Source organism: Olea europaea, unplaced genomic scaffold, assembly GCF_002742605.1.
Source record: "Olea europaea var. sylvestris unplaced genomic scaffold, O_europaea_v1 scaffold1831, whole genome shotgun sequence".
NCBI classification, from domain to species: Eukaryota; Viridiplantae; Streptophyta; class Magnoliopsida; order Lamiales; family Oleaceae; genus Olea; species Olea europaea.
The window spans coordinates 187,361-211,330 of record NW_019236075.1 but is presented as its reverse complement, the minus strand read 5'-3'; the positions used below and the strand labels follow the sequence as shown (position 1 = coordinate 211,330).

Here is a 23,970-nt window from a genome sequence, read left to right as displayed (position 1 = left end):
AGTAGTTATTTCTTTTTCTTTTTTTTTTTTAATTTTTTATTTTGATATCCAGGTATCCTAACTTACACCAGCCTAAATCCTGGACCCCCAAGACCTTGCCCCTAGAACCTTGGAGGGGGTAAATCGAGGGTTATGCCTCAACTGGATCACAGGTTCCCCCATTGCCTGTACACTTCTACGCACAAGAGACCCTCCTCCACAGTGATTGCTCCATACCAAATATTTGGCCACAGGTTCCCACCAAGAATCGAACTCTCCACCCTACCGCTGGAAGCAAGACAATGTTGATTGATCCACCAATTGAGCTGTGCCCCGGGGGATAGTTATTTCTTTTTCTTGATCTTACGAGGGGAAGGGTCAAGGGTGGTATCATATTGAATAGAAATGGCAGCTTTTAGACATGATGTATCCCTTTGCCTTTTATAGTGACGATGTGTCCGTGGGATGAGAACCAAAAATTGCTTTTTGTCTATTCTCGAGTTTCTCAAGTTGAGAACTGATTAACTCGAACAGACCACAACAACTTACTATTTATTTGGTTGTTAATTTCCAAATTTCAAATTATTTTTCTCCTATTGTAGAACATTAACCATTGTAAATATATAAATAATAAAAGTAATAAATACTAGCAACATCAGATAAGATTGTTTGTCTATTCTCAAATTATTCTAATAAAGAATCGATTAGCTTGAACAAACCACCACAACTTACTGTATATTTGATCGTAACATTTGAGAAAATGGTGACTTATTTGTTTTATTCTCTTATCAAAATACATGTTTAGGGACTCTTGACTGCTTCATTTTTGTTTACTAGATTTATTGGTCGTTAATTTTTAACCTTCAGATTATTTTTTCTTCTTTTGTACAATTCTTCAGTTGGATGTTTGAGAAACAAAAAAAAGTTATTTTTAGCATTGGGTTATTAGCGCCAAACTTCTTTACCTCTAAATGTTATTGTGCAAAATGTTTTTATCTTTCATTTTTTGGTATTTTCACCCTTATTTCCACCTTTCATTGCGGAAAAGGTCATTTTTATCCAATTTCTCCATAAAAAAAATTATAAAATGACAAATATACACCCTATTTAAAAAAAAAATAATAATAATTAAAGAACAAATTGTAATTATATTCCCAAAACTTAATAAAATTGCAAATGAGTCCAAATAAATTATTGAAAGGAATTATAGTACAAAACGTCTCTACATTTCAATATTATTGTGCGAAAATCCATACCTTTCATTATTTGACATTTTTACCTTTATTTTCATATTACATTGTGAAAATCATCATTTTTATGATTTTTCTCAATAAAAACCTGTGAAATGATGAACATACAATCATATTTAAACAATTCAAAAACAAGGAGAAGAAAAATAAATAGCAAATTGCAACTATACGTTCAAATTTTTCAAAAAAAATACAAGTAAATTTCAAATAATTTGAAAATAGTTACATTTTGTTCCTTTTTTTCTTTTATTTAAATAGAATGATATATTCATCATTTAATAGCTTTTAATTGAAAAAAATGGATGAAAATGCTAGTTTACGAAATAAAATGTGAAAACGAAAGTGAAAATACCAAAAAATGAAAGATAAAAATATTTTGCAAAATAATATTGAAAAATAAATTTTTTTTTTTTTTTTGCTAATTACCCTTTTAGAATCCTTCCTTCTATTGGAACTTGAAAATTCCTCACCCTCCCTCGTATAGAAGTCTGGGATGGAACTTCAGCTATGTTCGATTTTTTGTATAAAAAATGTATATGAGCCAATACTATCTTGAAACGTCAATTCACCGTTGGCGCGACATAATTATTCTTGTCTCTTTCTCAAGATCTAAATATTAATAGAACATATTAAGTATTTTATTCTATAATTTTAGAATTAAGTTAAATGACCACATTGTTTGACACATCTCTCACAACCGAGCTGTGGATCTCGGATGAGTAAAATAATGCCGACCTCCTCATGTGAGTGAATGTGTCAACCGATGTGTCAAGATTTGTGGTCAGTAGCATGACTCATAATTTTACTATTTGATGTCCACTGACAGACACGTTGATGAATTGATTTTATTGACTTTTTTGTACCTTCTCTTTGCCCACAAGCATAGTATGTAAATTATTGCTGAATTTAATAATTTTATCATAACTAATAAGTTTATGTTGACATATTTTTGTCAATAATTTAATGAAGATATAATCAGAAAAGTTTGCGCACTCTACTTCATCCTATAAGCTTCATCCTATAAGCTTTACTGCTTGTTTGGAAAAATTAAGTTGGAATGGAAATTAACAATTAATTTTAATCATTTGTTTGTGGGAGTCACAATTTTTATCAATTTTTTAATTACACATTCATCATTGTTTATAAAAATATGATAAAACTTTTACCAAGAATTTTGCCAAACAACCCCTAATCTACTTCTTGACAAGATCCACTTGAATTGATAGATTTCAAATTTCTTTTATTATCAATATTTAAAAGATTTTAAAGACGGCCTAATTAAGAATTTCGTAATTCCTATGAATTTAGAATGACAATGACGTAAACACATCCCTCAATTACTATAGTTATAAGTTTTTGTTATTCATTATTGCATTTTGAATTCTTTCCATTAGCTAATTACAAAAAAAAATAAAAAAATAAAAAAAATGTTATAGTAAAAAATTAGGATGTATGAAGTGACAAATGTAGTTGTCTAGCCTCTTTTTTTTTTTTTTTTTTTTTTAATAAATTTAGAAATTAAGTAGAGAGTCTTATACTTAAAAAGAGTCTCTTTAATGCACTTTAAGCCAGTCCAAGCATATTGCTTCAAACTTTAAGTTGACAAAGAAAAGGGGGAAAAAGGAAATAAATTGGTCGGGGAATTAATAAAAAATGAATTGGTTATAGGTATAATGTAGAATTACAAGATTTCAAATTAATTACATTCATATCACATAACATTAAAGATCGAATTTTGAGCTTTTCCAGTTTTGAACTTTTGGGCACACTTTAAAGGCTACTACTTTGTAATTCTGTAAAAAAATACATGCAAAAGAACGAGTTTAAGTAAAAATACATTCAAAAGAACGGGTTTAAGTGAATTGCACCGTCTATGTCTTCTTTTTTCTTTTTTTGCGAGAAAGAGAGAGATGATAAAGAGTTTGTCAGGGTTTTACTTTTTCGGCCCTCCTCATTCTTTGAAAAAGAAAATACATTTTTAAACAGTGTTTTGACATCATTTCAACTACACATTCTTCAATAAAATAATATTACATGTAAATTCAAAAAAAATTTATTTTTTATTTTTTTTAACTACACATTTCCATCAATACAATGTTCAAAAATTTATTCTTATCAAAAGAATGGAACTCGAACAAGTGCTCAGTTTCGAAACTTTAAATTCTCCTTTTGTCTAACTTATTGAAGCATTAATTTGCCAATATGTGGCGACGTTTTCATTCAAAAAGCACAGCCCGGCTCCAGTAATAATTATGCTTAATTGTCTATTAAAGTGTTCTGTGTTGTGCTTTAATGTTTGTATTTTCTCCCTATATGTTAATGTATTACGTATGGAATAGCAGTCTCTCTCTCTCTCTCTCTCTCTCTCTCTCTCTCTCTCTCTCTCTCTCTCCCTCCCCCCTGGTGTCGGTCCTTTGATTTGGGGGTCCTGAGGCGAAGTTCAGAAAATAGACCCCCCAAAATTGTAGTATGCATGAAATGACACAATGTAACACTTTGAAAAATCCATCATCACAACTCACAATTATGAAATCTGATGTAGCGGAAGATTATAGGAAAGATGAACAATCACAAAATGAGAAAACTCTCAAGGAAAATTTTATTGAATTCAAGAACTGTCGTCTCAAAGGGCTTACAACGCCTTAAATTAAAAAAAAAAAACCTAGCAAAATTCGAAAAATAGAATAAAAAGATATTTTTCCAAAAATAAAAAAATATGAGATAACAACTAAAATGAAAAATCCTTATCTTCAGGATCATTCTCCAACAAACGGAATATAAATCCGAATTTTATGGAAAAAGATATTGCAAAAACAAAAATTTCCATAAATAGCAAAAAGGCCTAAACGAGAACCTAAACGATAGATTTTGGTTGTTTGGTCGAATTAGATTAGTAATTCGTTAAAAATGAACCAACCCGAAGTTATCATGAAATCAAAAAGAACATTATTTTGCCTTGCGACGGTCTCATTTCACCATAAACTCTAATCTCTTATGCACTTCATCAAAATCAAAATTTAACAGCAACCACAACCAATTAATTGTTGAAGATAAATTTATATTAAAGGCCTGCCACCAAGAACAGATAATTGAAACCGGATGTCGCATGAATACAACAAGTGCAATTAGACAATAGACAACTTAATATCGACGTTGTAATTTTTTTTGAAGAATAGACAAAGAATTAACATATAACCACGAACTTTATTATTATTATTATTTTGAAGTAGGAAGTTCGTCTTTTTATGTTTCAATTTACTCAAGAAGTGTTACTCCATTAGTTATTTTGACGAACATGGATTAAACATTGCATCAATATCTAACATTCCTCTAGAAACTGGAACAAGTAGTGAACGCTAAATTATAACAACATAAAGTTCGTTGAATAACACAAAATGCTGGTATAAGTTGAGAAAGCAACTGTGTTTATTTACCCCTTAATTATATTACTAACATAATACCAAAGGTTAGGCAGCAGCCCCAGTAGTATATCACAAGTCACAACCTTTACAATTAGTAATTTATAAAACAGGAAAGGATGGACAACTGAAGACGATGATTGGTCCGAGAACTGGAACATTTTTTGCAAGTAGTAAAATAAATTACCTCCAAGAAACGAGCTCGGTTATCACAACTGAAGTAGTCGACATAACATTCTTTACAGCAACTTCTACAGTTCTACAACATCACAGACCTCATCTACTGGGACAGATCAGATATACAAATGAGTAAGTGTACAAAGGTAAAACCGTAAAAGAGTGATAATAATTTGAATTTCTACAACAATGGAAAAAGTAGACAATAGAAAAAAAATATATGAAACTCCATCTTATCCCCATTAAAATAAACGACAAATTTCAATAAAATAGCCCTACTCGATCCACTTGACTATCACTACCAGCTGCTACATCTGCTTCACGTGGAAATATGGAAATTGAATTGAAGGGTAAGGGACCAAGGTTTTCTGTTCACACGTCGTTGCTGCACTTTCAAGGAGTTTGAGACTGATTTGGGTTTGGGGGAACATCAGATTAACACCAATAGACTGGACCATTTGAATGGATTCAATTTCCTCATTTGGGCCATTTTTTATATTTTTTTTTAAATAGGCCCAATCTCGATCAAGAGAGCCCAAAGAAAAAAAAATAAAAACTGGCAACAGTCTTCTTTTTCGCTTCTCCTGGCTGTTCGACTATTCTGGTCTGTAACTATGAATTGCCTGCAACATCCCGATGGTTCCAGCGAAAAGATTGGAGGCGGAGGTCGAGGAATTGGATCCTCTGTATTTACACACAAAAAAAAAAAAAAAAACTTTGGACCAAAAATAGGCCCCCTTAGATTTTTGGCCTGAGGCCTCAGCCTCATTTGCCTCGTAGCAGGATCGGCCCTGAACTTCAACCAACTTTGCTTCAAAACCGAGACCGACAAAGGTGTGACAACCAGTTTGTCACCTGACTTCATTGTATATACACCTTTACATGCAAAGCGCTAAATGGGGACATCATCAGATGCAGAGCTAGGATTATGGAGTTGTGGGGACAAATTTTATAACTATAATCGTGCGGGCAAAATCTTGAAGTACAAAATTTAGTTTGTGAGAGCAAAATCGACAACTTTAAGAAATTTGAAACAAGATTTAAAGTTGGGTGTGAGGGAAGTTGACCCCATTACCCCATGCTAACTCTGCATGTGAACATCATGGAATGCTTTTCTTATCCCGTGTCCCGAGTCTCCTTAGTCCCAACGTCTGCGCTTTTGCTTCTCAAAAAGTAACGTAGGAAATTGAAAAGAACCAAAATTCATCAAATTCTTTCACATAATTTTCGTAAATGCTCCATGTTGAAATTAAAGAGTAGATTAAAGTAGAAACGTACCTTGATCCAAGAATTTCAGTGCTTTGATTTGGTTTTGATCTTCCAATTGTTACGTGACCTTCTTGAATTATCTTCTCTGTTGATGGGGATGCAAAGAACTGTAAAACTCATCTACTTGAATTTTCTTCTCTGTTGCAGAAGGGCTTGTCGCGGCAATGTCGCTCATCGGAGCCACACTTACCACAACTTGCTCAGGAACAATAGCTGATTGGATTGGTCGATGCCTATTGGAATATTAAGTCGGTTGTTTAAGTTTATTAGAGTTAGTTACAGTTAACTAACTACAGTTAATGAGCTGTAATATTCTGTTAGTTAGCTCAATACGATACTTTCATTTTGAATGAAGAATTCCCCCTTTCTTCACACTTTGTTCCTCAATATGCTATCAGAGCTTTCATACCTTCTCTGACACATTCAATTCTGCTTGAAGCTTCTATGCGATGGGTTTAAATATTCCAAATTCAACATCAAATATCTCTTCATCATCAAGTCCAGCAATTGATGATGGAACCAGTCCGTGTTATCTACATCAATCAAATAACCCAGGACTTGTGCTAGTTTCGTAGCAATTGGTTGGGGATAACTACACATCCTGGAGTCAATCAATGATGGTTGCACTTTCAGTGAACGAATTTCTGCAAAGTATTACATTCTTTGAATCTGCATATGAGATTTGGATGGATCTAAAGGAGTGTTTCCAACAACGGAATGGACCGTGCATATTCCCGCTAAGGTGAGAACTAATGAATCATACACAAGGTCAGTCATCTGTCAGTTCATATTTCACTAAGCTGAAAACAATCTGGAAAGAAATAAGTACTATAGACCTATGTGTACATGTGGAAAATATGTTTGTGAAGGCACTAAAAAGTTAGCCGAGCATTATCAGACAGAATACATTATGCCCTTCTTGATGGGACTCCATTATTCATTTGCTCAAGTTCAAGGCCAGTTACTACTCAAGGATCCTATTCCTCCTATCAATAAGGTTTTTGCCCTTGTTTTTGAAGAATACCAAAGGAAAGTTAATATAACGCCTGGATTTGATTCCATGGCTTTCCAAGTCCGAAATGATACTAGAAAGGCTGGCACTGGACATCATTCCAACAGGTTCCAGAAGAAGGAAAAACTTATGTGCACCTGTTGTGGATTCACAGGCCATATGGTTGATAAATGTTACAAATTGCATGGTTATCTCCCCAGGATGTAAACCAAGGCCTAAGAAGCACCGACACGGACACGAATGTCGGACATGCTAACACGTGATTTTCGTAAAAGTTCCGACACGATACGTAGACGACACATTGATTAAATTATTATTTTTTTAATTTAATAGTTTTAAGTAATGATTTTTTTGCAATTTTCGTGTATTACCATTAAAAAGAAAGGGGATTGAGGATTTAACATCCTTTGTAAGTTTTATTTTTTATTGGAGTAAAATGGTAAAAAATAAATGTTTTGTTTGTTCAAGGTAAAATTGAAAAGAAAACCTATCAAATAGTTATAGAAAAATTAAATTTTACGGACTGTTTAATGTTTTAGGCCTAACACATTTGACTTGAATAGTGGATTTCAATAATATGGTGTATTGCCCAAAGTCCAAACACGTGCCTCTTCATTTCCTCCTCTACATTGCTTCTTCTTTCTCAGCATCTCTACAAGTGTCTCTTCATTTTCTCATCTACATTTCTTTCTTCTTCCTCCTGAGCCGTTTCTGCACTTCTTCTAACCATCTTTGCATTTATTCTTCATGAGCACGGTAGCCTCTACTTTTGCTTATTGTTTTCAGCCTTCAAGTTCATTTCTTCTTCATCTCCGACATGCCGCAATGGACTTCCAACACGTATCGGACATCAATACGCTAACGTCGACAGCGTGTTGGTGCTTCTCAGACCAAAATAAGGACCTGAAATGAACAACCAAATTGGATCAAGTGGCCATGTTTTGGCTATCAGGTTTCTGAGCATCAAGTTTCTAAAATTGCCATGGATAAATCACAAGGAAATGTTGGAGAATTTATACAAACTCTCAATGCTGATCAGTATCAACGTTTGATGAATATGCTGAGCAGACACCTCAAGGCTGCAAAGATGGACACATAGATCAGTAATAATCCTACCAATGAGTCAGGTACCTATTTTTCAATTTCAGTGAGTCCAATTCATCTAAGTATTGGATAGTCGATTCAGGTGCCACAAGCCACATTTGTTCCAATCATTCCGTATTTTATACATTGAATCATATTGATAATGTGTATGTCACATTGCCAAACCACAGTAAGATCCCTGTGCACTCCATTGAAACTGTGCATCTATCATGTGATTTGGTGTTGAATGATATGTTTATTTGTTCCCCATTTCAAATTTAATCTCCTATCAGTAAGCTCCTTGACCAAGAAATCATCATTATGTGTCAAGTTTCTCATTGATTCATGTATCATCTAGGACTTGCACACATTGAAGATGATTGACAAGGTAAGAAGACTGCAAGCCTTTATGTTGTTGAAGCCAATTTTGATCCAGTTCATTCTTCCAAAATTGTTGAACACTCTGTAATTGATACAATTTAGCACAATAGACTTGGCCATATGTTATTTCAGAAGTTGAAATTGTTGAAAAACCAACTGCAGTTTGATTTTAGTATACAAAATGATGATGCTATTTTTCTTTGCCCTATTTGTCCTTTAGCCAAACAAAGGAGATTATCTTTTATTTCAAATAATCATTTGTTTGATGCTGCTTTTGATTTGATTCATTGTAATGTTTGGGGACCATACCATACTCCTACACATGGTGGTCATAGATATTTCCTTACCTTGGTTGATGATTGCACAAGGTTTACCTGAGTATAACTTATGAGGCAGAAATCTTATATTAGTTTTATCATTCCTAAGTTCTTCACTCTAATCGAAACTCAATTCCATAAGCCAATTAAGAAATTCAAATTAGACAATGCCCAAGAATTAAAATTCATAGAATACTTCAATGAAAAAAAAGGGGTCATTCACCAGTTTGCATGTGTGGAAAGACTTGAACAAAATTCAGTAGTGGAAAGGAAACACCAACATTTTCTCAATGCGACTCGAGCTTTGTTCTTTCAATCATGAGTCCTAATTCAATTCTGGGGAGATTGTGTACTCACAACTACATTTCTTTATCAAAAAAAAATCCATCACTAATCCTGAAAAACAACTCTTTTACCTTATTAGATGGTACTCCAGTAGATTATAGCTTCCTCAAAGTGTCTGAAAGTCTTTTTTTTTTTTTTTTTTTTTTTTTTTAAGTTTCATGTATTGCTAATTCTTGAGAATTCTTTTGTTTGACTACCTTCTTCTTTTGTAATACACTGGTCCTAAAATGGTTTTCTACAATTTCCTTAGTAACTGGCAGGCTTAGTTACTGGCACTAACATTTACCATGTCCCACCACAAAAGTAATTGTCAAAGTATTAATTAGGCGAGTGATGACCTGAGCATGAACACAAGCAACAAAAGTTTTTTTTTTTTTTTTTTTTTGCCTCAATACTACCATCTCATAGAAATAATTCCCCCCCCGCGAGCCACAGCATGTGTTTTTGTGGGATGTCCTCCGGGCATGAAAGGCTATAAGTTGTATGACATGTCCTCAAAATCATTTCTTGTTTTCAGAGACGTTCCATAAAAATCATTTTCCTTTCCACTCCATACCTCATACAACTGATCTCATTGACCCATTTCTTGACATCGTTTTGCCTCATATTACCCATGATCCAACTCCCTATCATCATGCTCAAAACACAACCGCCACTGTGCATCTAGATGGAAATAATAACGATCATGTTTCCAATGATCTGCGTATCACCAAATCTACATCTCCATCCTCAAATTCAGATTCCATTAAGGAACAAGCAACACATGTTAATCACCCCTCATCTCTCCTACTTAGAAGGTCAGCTAGAACTATTAAAACCCGCTCGTATCTACAAGAATTCCATTGCAATCTTCTAACAAATACACCTCCTCCAAACAATAACTCAATGTATCCCTTATCCAAGTCCATTTCCTACAAGGAATTCTCTTCTATGCACAGAAATTATCTCTTAACAGTTTCCTCGAACTTTGAACCTCAATTTACCACCAAGCTATACAATTTCAGTGCTAGAAAGAGGCTATGGCATCTGAATTGACTGCAATGGAATGGAACAATACTTGGACAATCACTACCTACCTAAGGGCAAACCCTCCATTGGCTGCAAATGGGCATACAAAATAAAATACAAGTCTGATGGAAGCATAGACAGGTATAAGGCCCGTTTGGTGGCCAAGGGCTATACCTAACAGGAGGGCTTAGATTTTATTGAAATGTTCTCCCCTATTGCCAAGCTCGTGACAGTTAAAATGCTACTTGCTCTTGCTGCTATTCAAAGGTGGAATCTTACTCAATTTGATGTTAACAACGCATTTCTTAATGGGGACCTCTTTGAAGAGATATATATGGAATTACCTTTGGGTTATTCTAAAGAAGATACAAAAGTTCCAAAGGAGAACAACTAGTTTGTAAACTTCATAAGTCCATTTATGGACTTAAACAGGTATCTCGACAATGGTTTTCAAAATTTACAGGTATCTCGACAATGGTTTTCAAAATTTTCCCAAGCACTTATCCTTCATGGTTTTCAGCAATCAAAGTCAGACTACTCTTTGTTTACTAAAGGATCTGGGAACATGTTTGTTGCCTTGCTAGTATACGTTGATGACATCATCATTACGGGCTCGAACCACAATGTAATTGACTCCTTGAAGACCTTCTTACATGGTCAGTTCAAGTTGAAAGACCTTGGGGTGTTGAAATATTTTCTTGGTCTTGAAATAGCTAGATCCCACAATGGGATCTTCCTCTCACAGAGATACTACACGTTACAGCTTCTTGAAGATACTGGCTTCCTAGGTTGCAAACCAGCTACTTTACCAATGGACCCTAAAACTCGCTTTAGTTCTTTTGAAGGTAAATTGGTTGATGACGTACCCTTATATCGAAGACTCATTGGATGCCTACTTTACCTGACTATATCTCGATCAGATATAACCTTTGTAGTACACAAACTCAGTCAATTCGTTTCTCAGCCACGCCAGCTTCATCTTGATGATTTATATCATCTATTGAAATATCTCAAAGCTACTCCAGGTCAAGGGCTGATGTTTTCTGCCTTTTCTTCTTTAAAGATTTGAGCCTTTGCAGATGCCGACTGGGGAGCTTGTCCTAATTCAAGAAAATATGTCATAGGCTTCTATGTATTCCTTGGGGACTCCTTCATCTCTTGGAAAGCTAAAAAGCAGCAAACAGTATCCAGATCATCCGTAGAAGCAGAATACCATGCATTAGCCTCCACGGCCAGTGAAGTTGTTTGGATTCATCAGTTGCTTCGAGATTTTCAAATTTCATCATCAGCTCCAGCTTTGATCTTTTGTGATAACCAAGCCACAATCCACATAACTAGTAATCCTACCTTTCATGAAAGGACAAAGCACATCGAAATTGATTGTCATTCCATTCGGGATAAAGTAACTGAAGGATCTATCAAGCTCATGTCAATACGCACTTAGCATCAGTTGGCAGATGTCTTTACGAAACCTTTACCAGCTCATCTTTTGATCCCATTACCCTCCAAGATGGCCGTCACTGATTTACACCGTCTACCTTGAGGGGGGAGTATTGGAATATTAAGTCGGTAGTTAAAGTTTGTTAGAGTTAGTTACAATTAACTAACTACTGTTAATGAGTTGTAATATTCTGTTAATGAGCTGTAATATTCTGTTAGTTAGCTCAAAGTTCTATTTATATATTAGTTGTATGATACTTTCATTTTGAATGAAGAATTCCCCCTTTCTTCAGCCATTGCTAATTCTTTCATTCATGTTTTATTTTCTCCGCGGTTTGGCGATAGGTTCGGTATTGGACTGGCTGTCACTCTAGTGCCGCTCTATATATCCGAGACTACCCTATCAGATACGAGGCTTGTCAAATACTCTTCCTCAGTTCGCTGGCTCTGGCGGAATGTTTTTGGAATATTGTATGATTTTTGGAATGTCCTTGATTCCCTTCCGTAGCTGGCAATTGATTTTAGGAGTTCTCTCTATTCCTTCTCTCGTGTATTTTGCATTATCAGTACTATATTTGCCTGATTCTCCTAGATGGCTTGTATGTAAAGGAAGGATGCTTGAGGCAAAACAAGTATTGTAGAAATTGCGTGGCAAGGAAGATGTTTCGGGTATATTTCTAAATTTACTTCTCTGTGATTGATTAATTCTTGTTTGTTGATTTAGAAACTTCATCTCTAAGCTTGGATATCAGCATACAACTGTGTTCTAGAAGGTATTAAATGATGCTGTGTGTTTAGATTTGTGAAGGCTTACATTATTCAAGCCGCCGTTCTCTAAAAGGTCAAATTTGGTCTATCTTCATATGTTATTCCAAAAAGAATGTGTCGTGTGGCATGATTTATTTTGTTTTATTAGTTAAAACTTTTGTCTAATAACTTGCATCATTTATTTTTTTAATGACATCATAAGAAGTAAAACTTTGTTCTGGCATTATTTATTTAGTTTTAGTAGGTAGAAATTTTGATTGCTTCCGCTGAGTAATAAAAACCAGATAGCATCAGATATTTGCTGTGCTGTGATATTTAGAATTTATGACAACCCCGAACTATTAGACCTCTGCATGTACCATGGTGAAATGAATGGATGACATGTGTATGAACTCTTGTTAACAAGTGTTTGCCTTCTTTTTCTATTATTCATGCCGATGCTCAAAAACTTGTAATTTATAGAAATTGGAGATCTCCCTGGAGCTTCACATTTTTAGACCATCGCTTGCACTATATCCTGATGATTTGGAAATAATTGTCCTTGTCTTGACATGTAAATCTAAATGTCTGTGTCAGTCCCCTGCCTTCTCTCTCTTGCACTAAATGGTTGCAGTTCCTATTTTCTTAAATTTCTTCTTTGTCTGTATGTACCGAAAATTGAAGATGACATTGTTTGGAATCTAGTACCTTTTTATCTGTTCGCATAGATTATATGTCCTTATAGTACTTGTAGAGAACAAAGAGTTGCTAGTATCTATACATTCTTTACTTGGTGAAACCTAGTCAGACACATTAGGTTCGATAGCACGATTGGTCAAAACCTGGGCTTTTTATTTAGTAGTATACTGCTTTATATGGTACATGGTTTGATAATGACACAGAAATCATTCCAAAGATTTAAAGAAACAGATTACCAGTTAGATAACTCAACTTGTCAATTTTCAGTGGCTTTGGTTCCTAATTCATTTAGCGTGTGTATTACAACTTAAATTCTTTCCTAACTTATGAGTTTGATGTTATTAACCACTGATCCTGCAAGAACTCTTGGGATGCTGAACAGAATCTACCAATAAATAACTAAAAGGATTGCAAAAATCATGTTTATACCTCTTTCTCTACTCCTCTATCTATGTGGCAATATATATCTCTCTCCTTATATTCTCTCTAGATTTACGCTTTTTTCCGACCCATTCTTGATATTATTATGGGTACATGTGATAGAGCAATCACGAATGTGATATCTAGTGACTACTGGGTTAACGGTATAGAATTTTACACTACTATGTTTCCATGTTGAGTCATCTTTTTTGCTTTAGTGATGGATGAACTTATAAGATATATCTAAGATGAGGTCTCTTGGTTTATGTCATTGGTTGATGAGACTAATAGCTTGTTTCACACTATTTATAATTGGTCCAACTATCCACTCATTTCGTTGAACCACTACTCATTTCTAGTGTTTATAATTTACACAGTCCAAACATGCACTAAGACACGATGAATCATAAGTTCAAAGCTAAACGATTACTTTGGAGTTTAAAAGTTTTAGGTAAAGCAAATCTACAAGGGTATACATAGAATGTTCTTATAGTTATAGTAGCAACTATATTTATGATGATAGTGAAGTTGATAATGTTTAAGTATTTATGTTTAAGCTGGTGCACAAAATTAGCTAGAGTTAAAAAGAAAGATAAATTTCATGGAGATTCTATTTGATTCGAATGTATCTGCCAAGTTAAAATCAAGTTTGTGTTGTGTTTATTGAATCATTCATGCTTTACTGCATTGAGCATTGGGTCCAAGTTAAAAGCAAGTTCTGTGTAGTATTTACTGTATCATTTATGCTTTATGGTATTGAGTGTTGGGTTTGTTTAAATGAACGTATGAAAAATTTGGGTCTCAGGATGAATATGTGCTAGAATGGATAAAATAAGAAATGAGTTTTTATTCTAGGCAATAAAGTAAGGACTCCTTAGATGGTTGGAGCCTGCCTTGCGTAGAGCTAAACCAGCTCTCTTTCACAACTATGCAATCCCTGTGGGATGGATTAGAAGAGTGAGAGGTATATTTGAATTGACAAAAGTGAAAGTTGCAAAAGGTTTGATTCCATTGGACCTCTCAGTACATGCAATGATAGATTGGAAGGAGTGATGAAAAATATTTAATGTAACCGACCCCAAGTTTTTGGGAATAAGGCTTTCCTTGTGTTTTGATTTACCATAACCTGTTAGATATCCATTATCATGAATTTTCTCATTTTCTCAGTCGAAGTATTTAATTAAATTTGAAAAATTGATTATCACCTGGACTTCATTATGTAACTCTCATCCACAGGTGAGATGGGTTTACAGGTTGAAGGTCTGGATGTTGATGGTGAGACATTCATAGAAGAGTACATCACTGGTCGGGCAGATGAACTTCACGATGGTCAGGAACCATCCGCTAATAATGACCATATCAAGTTGTATGGACCTGATGAAGGGTCTCTCGTGGGTTGCCAAACTGGCCACTGGACATAGTAGTCTTGCCCTTGTCTCCTGACAAGGAAGCATGGTAAATCAGAGTGTGCCTCTTATGGATTCTCTTGTGACACTATTTGGCATCATGAGAAACTGCCTGAAATGGGACGTATGCGTAGCATGCTATTTCCAAATTTTGGTAGCATTATCAGTACAGCAGACCTTCATGTTAAGAATGAGGATTGGGATGAAGAGAGTCTGCATAGGGAAGGTGAGGGTTACTCATCGGATGGTGGTGCAGACTCTGACGAACATTTGCAGAGGCCTCTAATCTCACGTCAAACTACACGCATGGAGAAAGATATGATCCTGCCTCAATCCTACGAAGGTGTGCTAAGCATGAGATGACATGTTACTCTCATTAATGCAGGAGAAGCAGTCAGTAGCATGGGAATTGGTGGTGGTTGGCAGTTAGCATGGAAATGGTCCAAGAGAGAAGGTGAAGATGGGAAAGAATGAAGGAGGTTTTAAAAGGATTTATCTGCATCAGGAGGAGGGGCTTGGGTCTAGACGTGGGTCTCTTGTATCACTCTCAGGTGCTAATGTTCCAGTAGATGGGGAGTACATCCAGGTAGTGGCTCTGGTAAGCCAGTCTGCTCTTTATTCAGAGAAGCTTATGGATCAGCATCCAGTTGGACCAGCACTGGTGCATGAGCATCCTTCTGAAACTGCTTCAAAAGGGCATAGTTGGACAGCTCTTCTTGAACTAGGAATTGGAAGTGCATTAATTGTTCGAATCGGGATCCAAATACTGCAGCAGATAGAATCTATATAGTTATGATTACTCATTTCTAGCTTCTGCTTTTGTTATGCTTATAAATTTGGAAGTTTTATCGTTAGAACTATAATGAACCACACAAGTCTAATAACTATTTAATGTATGGTTGTCAAGTATATAATGTTGTTTCGTATATATAATGACATTATTTTCTATTTCTATCGCTCTTTTTTTTAATTATTATGTTGTTTGGGTTGGGGGCTAGGGAGTAGGAAATTTTACGGTCAAGCCTCATATTATCTTCAATGCTTGTGATCTACTTCTGTTGCTTTGTCGTGGGCTATGGACCAATCCCAAATATCCTCTGCTCTGAAATCTTTCCTACTCGGGTTCGTGGCATGGCCAGTCCTGAGGCTTGCAAATGAGGCCCTCGCCTCAGACCCAAGACCATGAGGGGCCTCATTTCAGCCCAATTTTTTTTTTTTTCCCTTTCAAAACAAGGTAAAACAATCCAGATCTAATGGTGTGGGATTTGATGTAAATTTATTGAAGACAAGATCTAAAATGGTTAAATTTGGGGTTTATTTTCTTGAAAATGATGAAATTTGATGAATTTTATAAATGGATGTCTATAAATATTAATGTAGTTGTCTTATTTTTGTACAAAAACTTTGTGAAGATGGATATTTATGTGATTGTATTTGTTAAATCCATATCATCGTCTTATTTTTGTACAAAAATTTTGCGGAGATATTACTACATTTTACAATTCTTTCATTCTAAATCTGCTTTAGAAGGAATAGAAAGTCGTATTTTAATCTATATGTATATTTTTGTTTAATTTTAGTTGATAATAAATCTTTAGTCAATTATGTCGATTTCTTAATTTGCACTTCCACACTTGACTCAAGTTCCTTAACTCTATGATTAAATCTTTGGTTTTGTTATTTTATAATATAATTTTTTTTATAATATGTTTGGTTATTGTTTAAATGCTAGTTTTAAACTAGCAATAGGTCGCATAATATATTGTTGAATTTTATATTTACGTTGATTTCGTTGGGCCTAATTTGTGGAATTCTCCTCGGACCCCGACAATCACAGGACCGGCCTTGGTTCGTGGTATTTGCATTGCCATTTGTGCCCTCGTTAATTGCACACTGCCCGTGATGCTTAGCTCGATTGAATTAGGCGGTGTTTTTGGGATTTATGCTGTTGTATGCATCATTTCATGGATTTTCATCTACTCAATGGTTTCCAGAAACCAAGGGCATGTCACTGGAAGTTATTACAGAGTCATATGCTGTTGGAGCAGAACAGGCTGCTGTAAAATCTGGGTGATGGTAAAATCTTGACTTCTACAATTAGTTTTTCATTGTAATTCTATTAAGAATTAGCATATTTTGCATATATAATATAATGGAAAATAAGTTTTTACCTTTTTGCACACTGATACTTCAAATTTCAAATTACTTGAATCTATTTTATTTGAGAAGTGCTACAAGTACAACATTGTTGAAAGCTCTCTCCCATGTAGGGGTGGGGCCCGCGAGAGAGGGCTTTAAAAATCACGGCACGTTGGTGTTGTATAAACATCATTTCCCAAATAATTGCAGACTCCACGTTTGTGAGAGGACTGTAAAAATTACGATACTTTGGTGCTGTACAAACATCATTTCCCATTTTATCTGGTATCAACTATGCAGTTAGGAATTGACATTGAATCAAGCTGTGGAATATTTTTCAGATGAAAACAAGCTTTACCTCTAGCAAGTAAAATAAACGCGGTATGAGTGTATGGGGGCAATGTTGGCGGTTTAGTGGATCCTCTTATATATGTTTGTTGGTTGGCTCCCATTAAGAGGGAATAATTAAAGTGGGATTTAATATTTATAATAGTTTATATTAGCATTAATTAAGGTATATTAATGTTATCTTAGTAGGTCACACGTTTGAACTTTTGCAAAAGAGAAGTTACTACTTGTTTGAATTGGATATTCATAAGTTTAATCTTAACGTATTTAATAATATCTTTTAACATTATAGTATCGTTTGTCAATTTTAGCTGTGTTCATCATTGTTTAAAGATTATTGTTGTGGTCGACTTTATTATATAGTGTGAAATAAATATGAATTTCTTGAAATTCAAATCAGCACTATTGACATGGGTTGGCTATTTTATCTTTTAATGCACTATGGAATTATTTTATTAATATTATTATCATTTAAAATCATTGTCATTAGTTAGCTTGGGTGGCATTACCGTCCAAAACTAGTGAGAAAACTCTTAAAAATTTAAAATCAACATTCGACCAAAGACAAAACCAAGAAAATTTGTTATAGATATTGAAAATTGATACGAACATAAAGCAATATGTCATGGGAGAAAAAAAGGGTGGGTGGGGGGGGGGGGGGGTTGGTCGTCCATGTACTCGTGAGTGTTCCCCATACTTTCTTCTTTAACACTTTATTAGTCCGCAAAAGATTATATAAATGGTAATATTTAACAAGCATTTTTCTATGATATATTTTCAGCATAAGTTGAAATTCTTATATTTTGGATAATTAATTAAAAGATGGATAATTCTAAATGTACATAATTTGGTTTACCTACTCTCACAAGCATGTAAATCCCACATGAATAAAATATCTCAACATGTGATCCCCACACCCATATTATGAGTGTATGTAAAGCATTATGTAAAAAGGGGGGGGGGGGGGGGGGGTTGGTCGTCCATGTACTCGTGAGTGTTCCTCATACTTTCTTCTTTAACACTTCATTAGTCTGCAAAAGATTATATAAATGGTAATATTTAACAAACATTTTTCTATGATATATTTTCAGCATAAGTTGAAATTCTTATGTTTTGGATAATTAATTAAAAGATTGAAATCAGAAAATCTCCTATAAACGTTTCCATGTGCGATATACTCCGTTTGAAACTTTTTTTTTTCGAAAAATCCCATATCATCAAAATCCCTCTTATTTTTCATTAAAAACATTTAAAAATGTCAAAATTAAAGAGAAATAATTGTAATTTCAATGCCCCAACTTTCAATCTTTTTACAAATTAAATCCAAATATCTTATATGTGCCAAATCCTTCATATTTTCCATAAAAACATTTAAAAATGCCAAAATTAAAGAGAAATAATTGTAATTTCAATACCCAGACTTTTAATCTTTTTACAAATTAAATCCAAATATCTTATACGTGCCACCTACAATCCCAAATTTTTAGAACTTTAATTTCTCCCCCACCCCACCCCACCCCACCTTCTTCCCCAACTTTCTTTCTTTCTAGCCTCTCTCTAAATCTCAACTTCATACGCCATTTTTGGTTGCTTTCAACTCTCTCTCTCTCTCCTCCTCCTTCAGCTTGTGTTTTGTTTCAGAGTTTTGCCTTGAAATTTGTACCCTAAAAAGAGATAATGTATACTCTGCTACTCTGCAATGAAGTGGGTGAAGAAGCACCTGGAATTTATAGCCCAGGAGCTGCTGATTGCTCTGGTCTTTCAAGTAAAAATGGTGACAAATATTTTTGTTCTTTGAATTTAAAAGCATATTTATTACAAATTTGGGTATTGGTTGTCATATCTGTTTTCATTTTTTCCTGGTTTGATTTCAAGACCATTCTCTGATTCACAAAGTGATTGAGGGAGATAACAAATTTGGCATTGGGAAGCCATACCCGGGTTTGAATCCAAAAGCACTGAACAATCCAGACCTGTATGCAGTGCAGAAGGAAATATATTTTGGTTCATTGTTTCAAGTTTCACACACACCAAAACCATGGCAAATTTGGAAGGTCACGTTATGACACAAAATTTAGTCTTTGTCCTGAAAATGGGAAAAAGTATCACCGTTTAATCCAAGAAGATTTCCATGTTTTGCAAGTGGATGTATGAATCAACCCGTCTTTTACAATCAGCCCACAAGTTTAGATGGAAATAGGATAATGAAAGGAGGTTTTAGTGGTACTTTATGAATTGGATTCCAATTCTGGTGGAAAATTCTTATTTTGAGGTTGTCGGGGAGAAAAAAGTTGGTTCTGGGAGTTGGGTTTTTGCTCATAAACTCAGGACCACCAAAAAGTATTTAAAATTAATTTGTAAAAAATAGTTTGGGTACTGAAATTGCAATTATTCCTTATAATTTTAACATTTTTACTGTTTTTAACAAAAAATCTAATGAATGTTAACGCAGGGGGGTTTTTGCATGAAAGGTTTCAAATAGGAAAGCTTTCCACAATTTCCAATATGTATGGGAGTATATCGCACATGAAAATATTTCGAAAAGGGTCTTCCGCTATTAATCCTTAATTAAATATTTAGGTTTGCTTAATGTTGTAAATAAAATAATGGGGGTCTAGATTCTGTACACATGCTGTTATGAGTCAGCAGAGAAAATAATGGGGGTCTAGATTCTGTACACATGCTGTTATGAGTCAGCAGAGACCCTTTTTGCCAAACGAACTGATAATATTCAAGAAAGGAGAATTCAGTTTACAGATTCAACCAATAGAAATGGTTCGCATGCATTTAAAAAGAACACACACAACCATTGACATTTGATTCATGACATTTCCACGAAAACCCACTATATAGTTCGCTCCTTCCGTACCACAAACTGAGACAATTGTTTAAATAGAAGTAATTAATAAGATAACAAGTCACGTTAAGTAGAGATATATTACAAACAAAATAAATAATACTATTAACAATGAAGTTCTACAATTTAGGATTGACGAAAAAGGACAGAGGGAGTATATATGTTCTGGAAAAGAGATGGTATCCAATTCATTCACTCACGGAATTTAGCCAAGATCTCAAAATTGGGCTGAATCCACTTTGCCAACTTATGTATCTCCCGCTCTTCCATCGTCTCTTTCACACAAAAATATGCACAAGAAACCAAAGAGTCACTAATTCTCAGCTGCCAATTCAACCATGGATCCTCCTGTTAACAATCCTCCGATCACGGACATTCCATGGAAACGATCATATTGACAGACAAGAAATGTCAACCGAGACACTATCTTGGAAGGCTTAACAAGGAATACAAATGGAAGCATGTTTGATGTTCCTCCAAAAGTACACTTCAAAAACTCCCAAACAGATGAATAAATCCTAAATGGGCTTCGCTACATGTAGATTGAGGGTTACATCAAGGTTACATAATGGACGAGTGGCATTACGTAATTGGTTCATGAAAATTGTTTAATTTCCACCAATAAATTGCACAGTGCCACTTGTACATATGTAACCCTTGATGTAACATTTGATGTCCAAATAGAATAATCCTAAATTAAACCATCCTCTTTGAAAACTTATTTATGAGAATTCGAGATGAACTATTCCTCTTCTAATAACACATCATCATGAACTGTTTATAGATATACTGTCTAAGTTTCTTTTATTTTGTTATTATCATTAAACAACTCCTGTCTAAGTTTCTTTTATTTTGTTATTATCATTAAACAACTCCAAGCACCATGCAGATAGTATTTTAACAAATATAATGCATCCAACGTCAAAGCAATTCATAATACATACCTGCCTTGAGTTTCATATAATTTACCAAAAAATATAGAGTTAACATACGGAAATCAAAGATACAAAACTCAATGCAGAAAGGCGTCCATAAAATACTTTCACAAAGCTTTCTGATCACGTTAATGAATTCATATTAGGATCTGCTGCCCTAAACTTGCATTTGAAATAAGTTATCAATTTTACATTTTTAAATGCGTGCAAAGTAGTCGTCCACAGAAGAATGAAACAAGCTTTATACCCTTTTACGCAAACAGCTAGGGTCTATTGGATTCTAAATCTTACAAATGAAACTTCCAACAGAAAGAATGAAAATGCAGTTATGAACAAAACACGTGATAATGGCATTCTAATTTGTGGAAGAGATGAGATATTTTTAGGTTATTAGAATTTACCGAGGTTAGTTCTAGAAATATTGCAGTAAAAATGTTATCGTGTCTTAAGATTGTAATTCATGCGATTTTAAGTTGTCTACTTCAACATATCATAATACAACGATTATGCATATCAATCGAATCACTAAACAGTTTTTTAATGAAGTAATTTTAAAAATCCCACCCCAATTGACTTCACGATGTCTTCTTAAGACAGTTTTGCTCCCTCTAATGGTCAAGGTTACGAGCAACTGTCTCCCTGGATAGAATGGTTTTCGCGCCTACGGAGGCGTCACCTCATTGCATACGAACTAGTTAGATAGAACTTCTGACTTTAACACCGAATTTTTATATGAACATTGGAGGGATTTGTTTACAAGAAAGAGATATATATTTGGGAAAATATAGAGGGAATAGGAGGTTTGAAAGTGTAAAACTTGCCTTATGAATGACAATATAAATAGCCTTTTGGATGTGGTCATCCACCCAAGGGATATAGCCATTCGCAAAGGTTGTAACTTTGAATAAATGATGGAACTGTTTCGTGAAAAAAAAAAGGTACACAGTTTATAGAAGAAGGGATACAACTCCTGACAAATTATCTTTTAAATCAAACGCTGCGACCATTGCCCAAATAATTCAACAGATACAGAGCCTTCCAATTCTAAAGACAACAATTACTATTATTCTCCTTCTTTATCCCCGACCGCTACCATTCATTCTTATAATACTACAACAAAAAAATTCAAGAAAAAAGACGTAATAATTCTGGGGAAAAAAAGGTTCCTCAATTAAACATGGTTGATATCTTAAATAGCAAAATGTTAAAATAGCAGCTAATGAGTTCTATTGGTTTGGTTTTCTGGTCGATTTGTGATCCATAGAAGAAAAGGAATTTACGAAATTATATTTTCGGGTGTAATTACAAAGGGTTAAAGGAAGGGTAATGGAAGTATTAAAGAAAATGTAATGGGTATTTCTTCACACACTACAACATACATACAGAAATAACAACTGAATTTTCTTCTTCTGCTGATCCTGATTAGTAATCTTTTCACTATTAGAACCCCAACTTGAAATTAATTTATACATGGGGACTGAACTAATTATATTAATTTAAGGCAAAAACCTGTTGATGAGATCTTCTCTTCGCCTGCAGCTTGGCTCAGACTCAGCTCCGGAACGATTGGCAGGGGCGGAGGAGGAGGAAGACCCGGCCTCTGGCAAGCCGCCGCACTTCTGACACCGTGACATCACCAAAATTTTGCGGCAAGAGGGGCAGGAGGAGTGAGATTCAAGCCACGTGTCAATGCAAGCAACGTGGAATCCATGGTCGCACGGAGGAAGCATTCGAACCTCGTCTCCGGCGGCGAACTCCGACAAACAAATTGCGCAGTCGGATAACTTCCCGCTCTTGTCATCGTTGGCGGCATAGGTCAGCTTCGGGAGCGATTCCAGGACCTTCTTCTTCAGGCCTTTGTTGGCCGCCGCCTGAGATGACTGCGGAACGGCGGCGTTTCTACCGGAAATGCGGCGGATCCAAGCGCAGCGTGCAACAGTGACAAGTCCCAGAACGCAGATTAGCGCGCAGAGGAGCGCCGCGAGTATCACTATAAAATCTGAGTCGAGGGGTTGGTTGTCTAGCGGAGTAGACTCCTTCCCCGGCGGGGGGGAAGACGGCGCAGGCAATAGTGGCGAATTTACGCCGCCAAGAAAACGTGACCGGAGAGTCATTTGAAAGAGAGGGATGGCTGTGTGGTTTGTATTTTTGGTACAGTTCCTCTAATTTTAAGCTGTGAAGTCGAAAAAATGTTTATCAATCAAATCTACTGTCTAGTGTAGTTTATATAAGTAATTTAATTAGTATTGAATAATTGCTTGTCTAACTCTTCAAATCTTGATAATTACAAATATAATAAACCTCAGGGTGTTTTTAAAATTTCTAAAGTATATATTTTGGTTTCGAATAATGCTATTCAATCTTACTTTGCCCCATTTGGTAATAATTTTTCACCTCCCAAAAATTAATTTTTTTACCATTATTTCACTATTCTATCTGTCATTTTTTACTTCTTCACTCACAATGGGACTCGTTTTTTTATCTAACGGTCAAAAAATCAATTCTCGTAATCATCACTGAACATGCCCTTATGTTAATGTTGATGATAAGATATTGTCTTTTAATTTTATGTATTAAGTAATATGAGTTTTAATGTTACATAAACTGGAAGTAAGAATCTATGAAACCGAATAACATTATTAATTGGTCTAATATTTACTTCTTAGGAGGTCGAAATTTTTAAATAATTTGGATCTACTTAACATTACTGTGTAATTGATTAATTTTTATTATGTAATA

At 34.8% G+C, this 23,970-nt stretch overlaps 1 protein-coding gene and 1 pseudogene across 2 annotated transcripts; one reads left to right on the top strand and one right to left on the bottom strand.

The window, feature by feature from the left end:
* Positions 1-5,721: 5,721 nt before the first annotated feature.
* LOC111378537 lies at positions 5,722-15,742 on the top strand (annotated as a pseudogene).
* A 4,563-nt stretch (positions 15,743-20,305) lies between these two features.
* Positions 20,306-23,416, bottom strand: LOC111378547 (RING-H2 finger protein ATL8-like). 2 transcript variants are annotated; one of them, XM_023001766.1, is made up of 2 exons: positions 22,741-23,416; positions 20,306-20,644 (listed from the first exon to the last, which is right to left on the bottom strand). In XM_023001766.1, the coding sequence occupies exons 1-2, from the start codon at positions 23,343-23,345 to the stop codon at positions 20,629-20,631; spliced, it is 621 nt and encodes a 206-aa protein (XP_022857534.1). In that variant the 5' UTR covers positions 23,346-23,416; the 3' UTR covers positions 20,306-20,628. The 2 variants fall into 2 exon arrangements, with proteins under 2 accessions (XP_022857534.1, XP_022857535.1); XM_023001767.1 differs by having other exon boundaries at positions 20,306-20,620.
* Between the last annotated feature and the right edge of the window lie 554 nt (positions 23,417-23,970).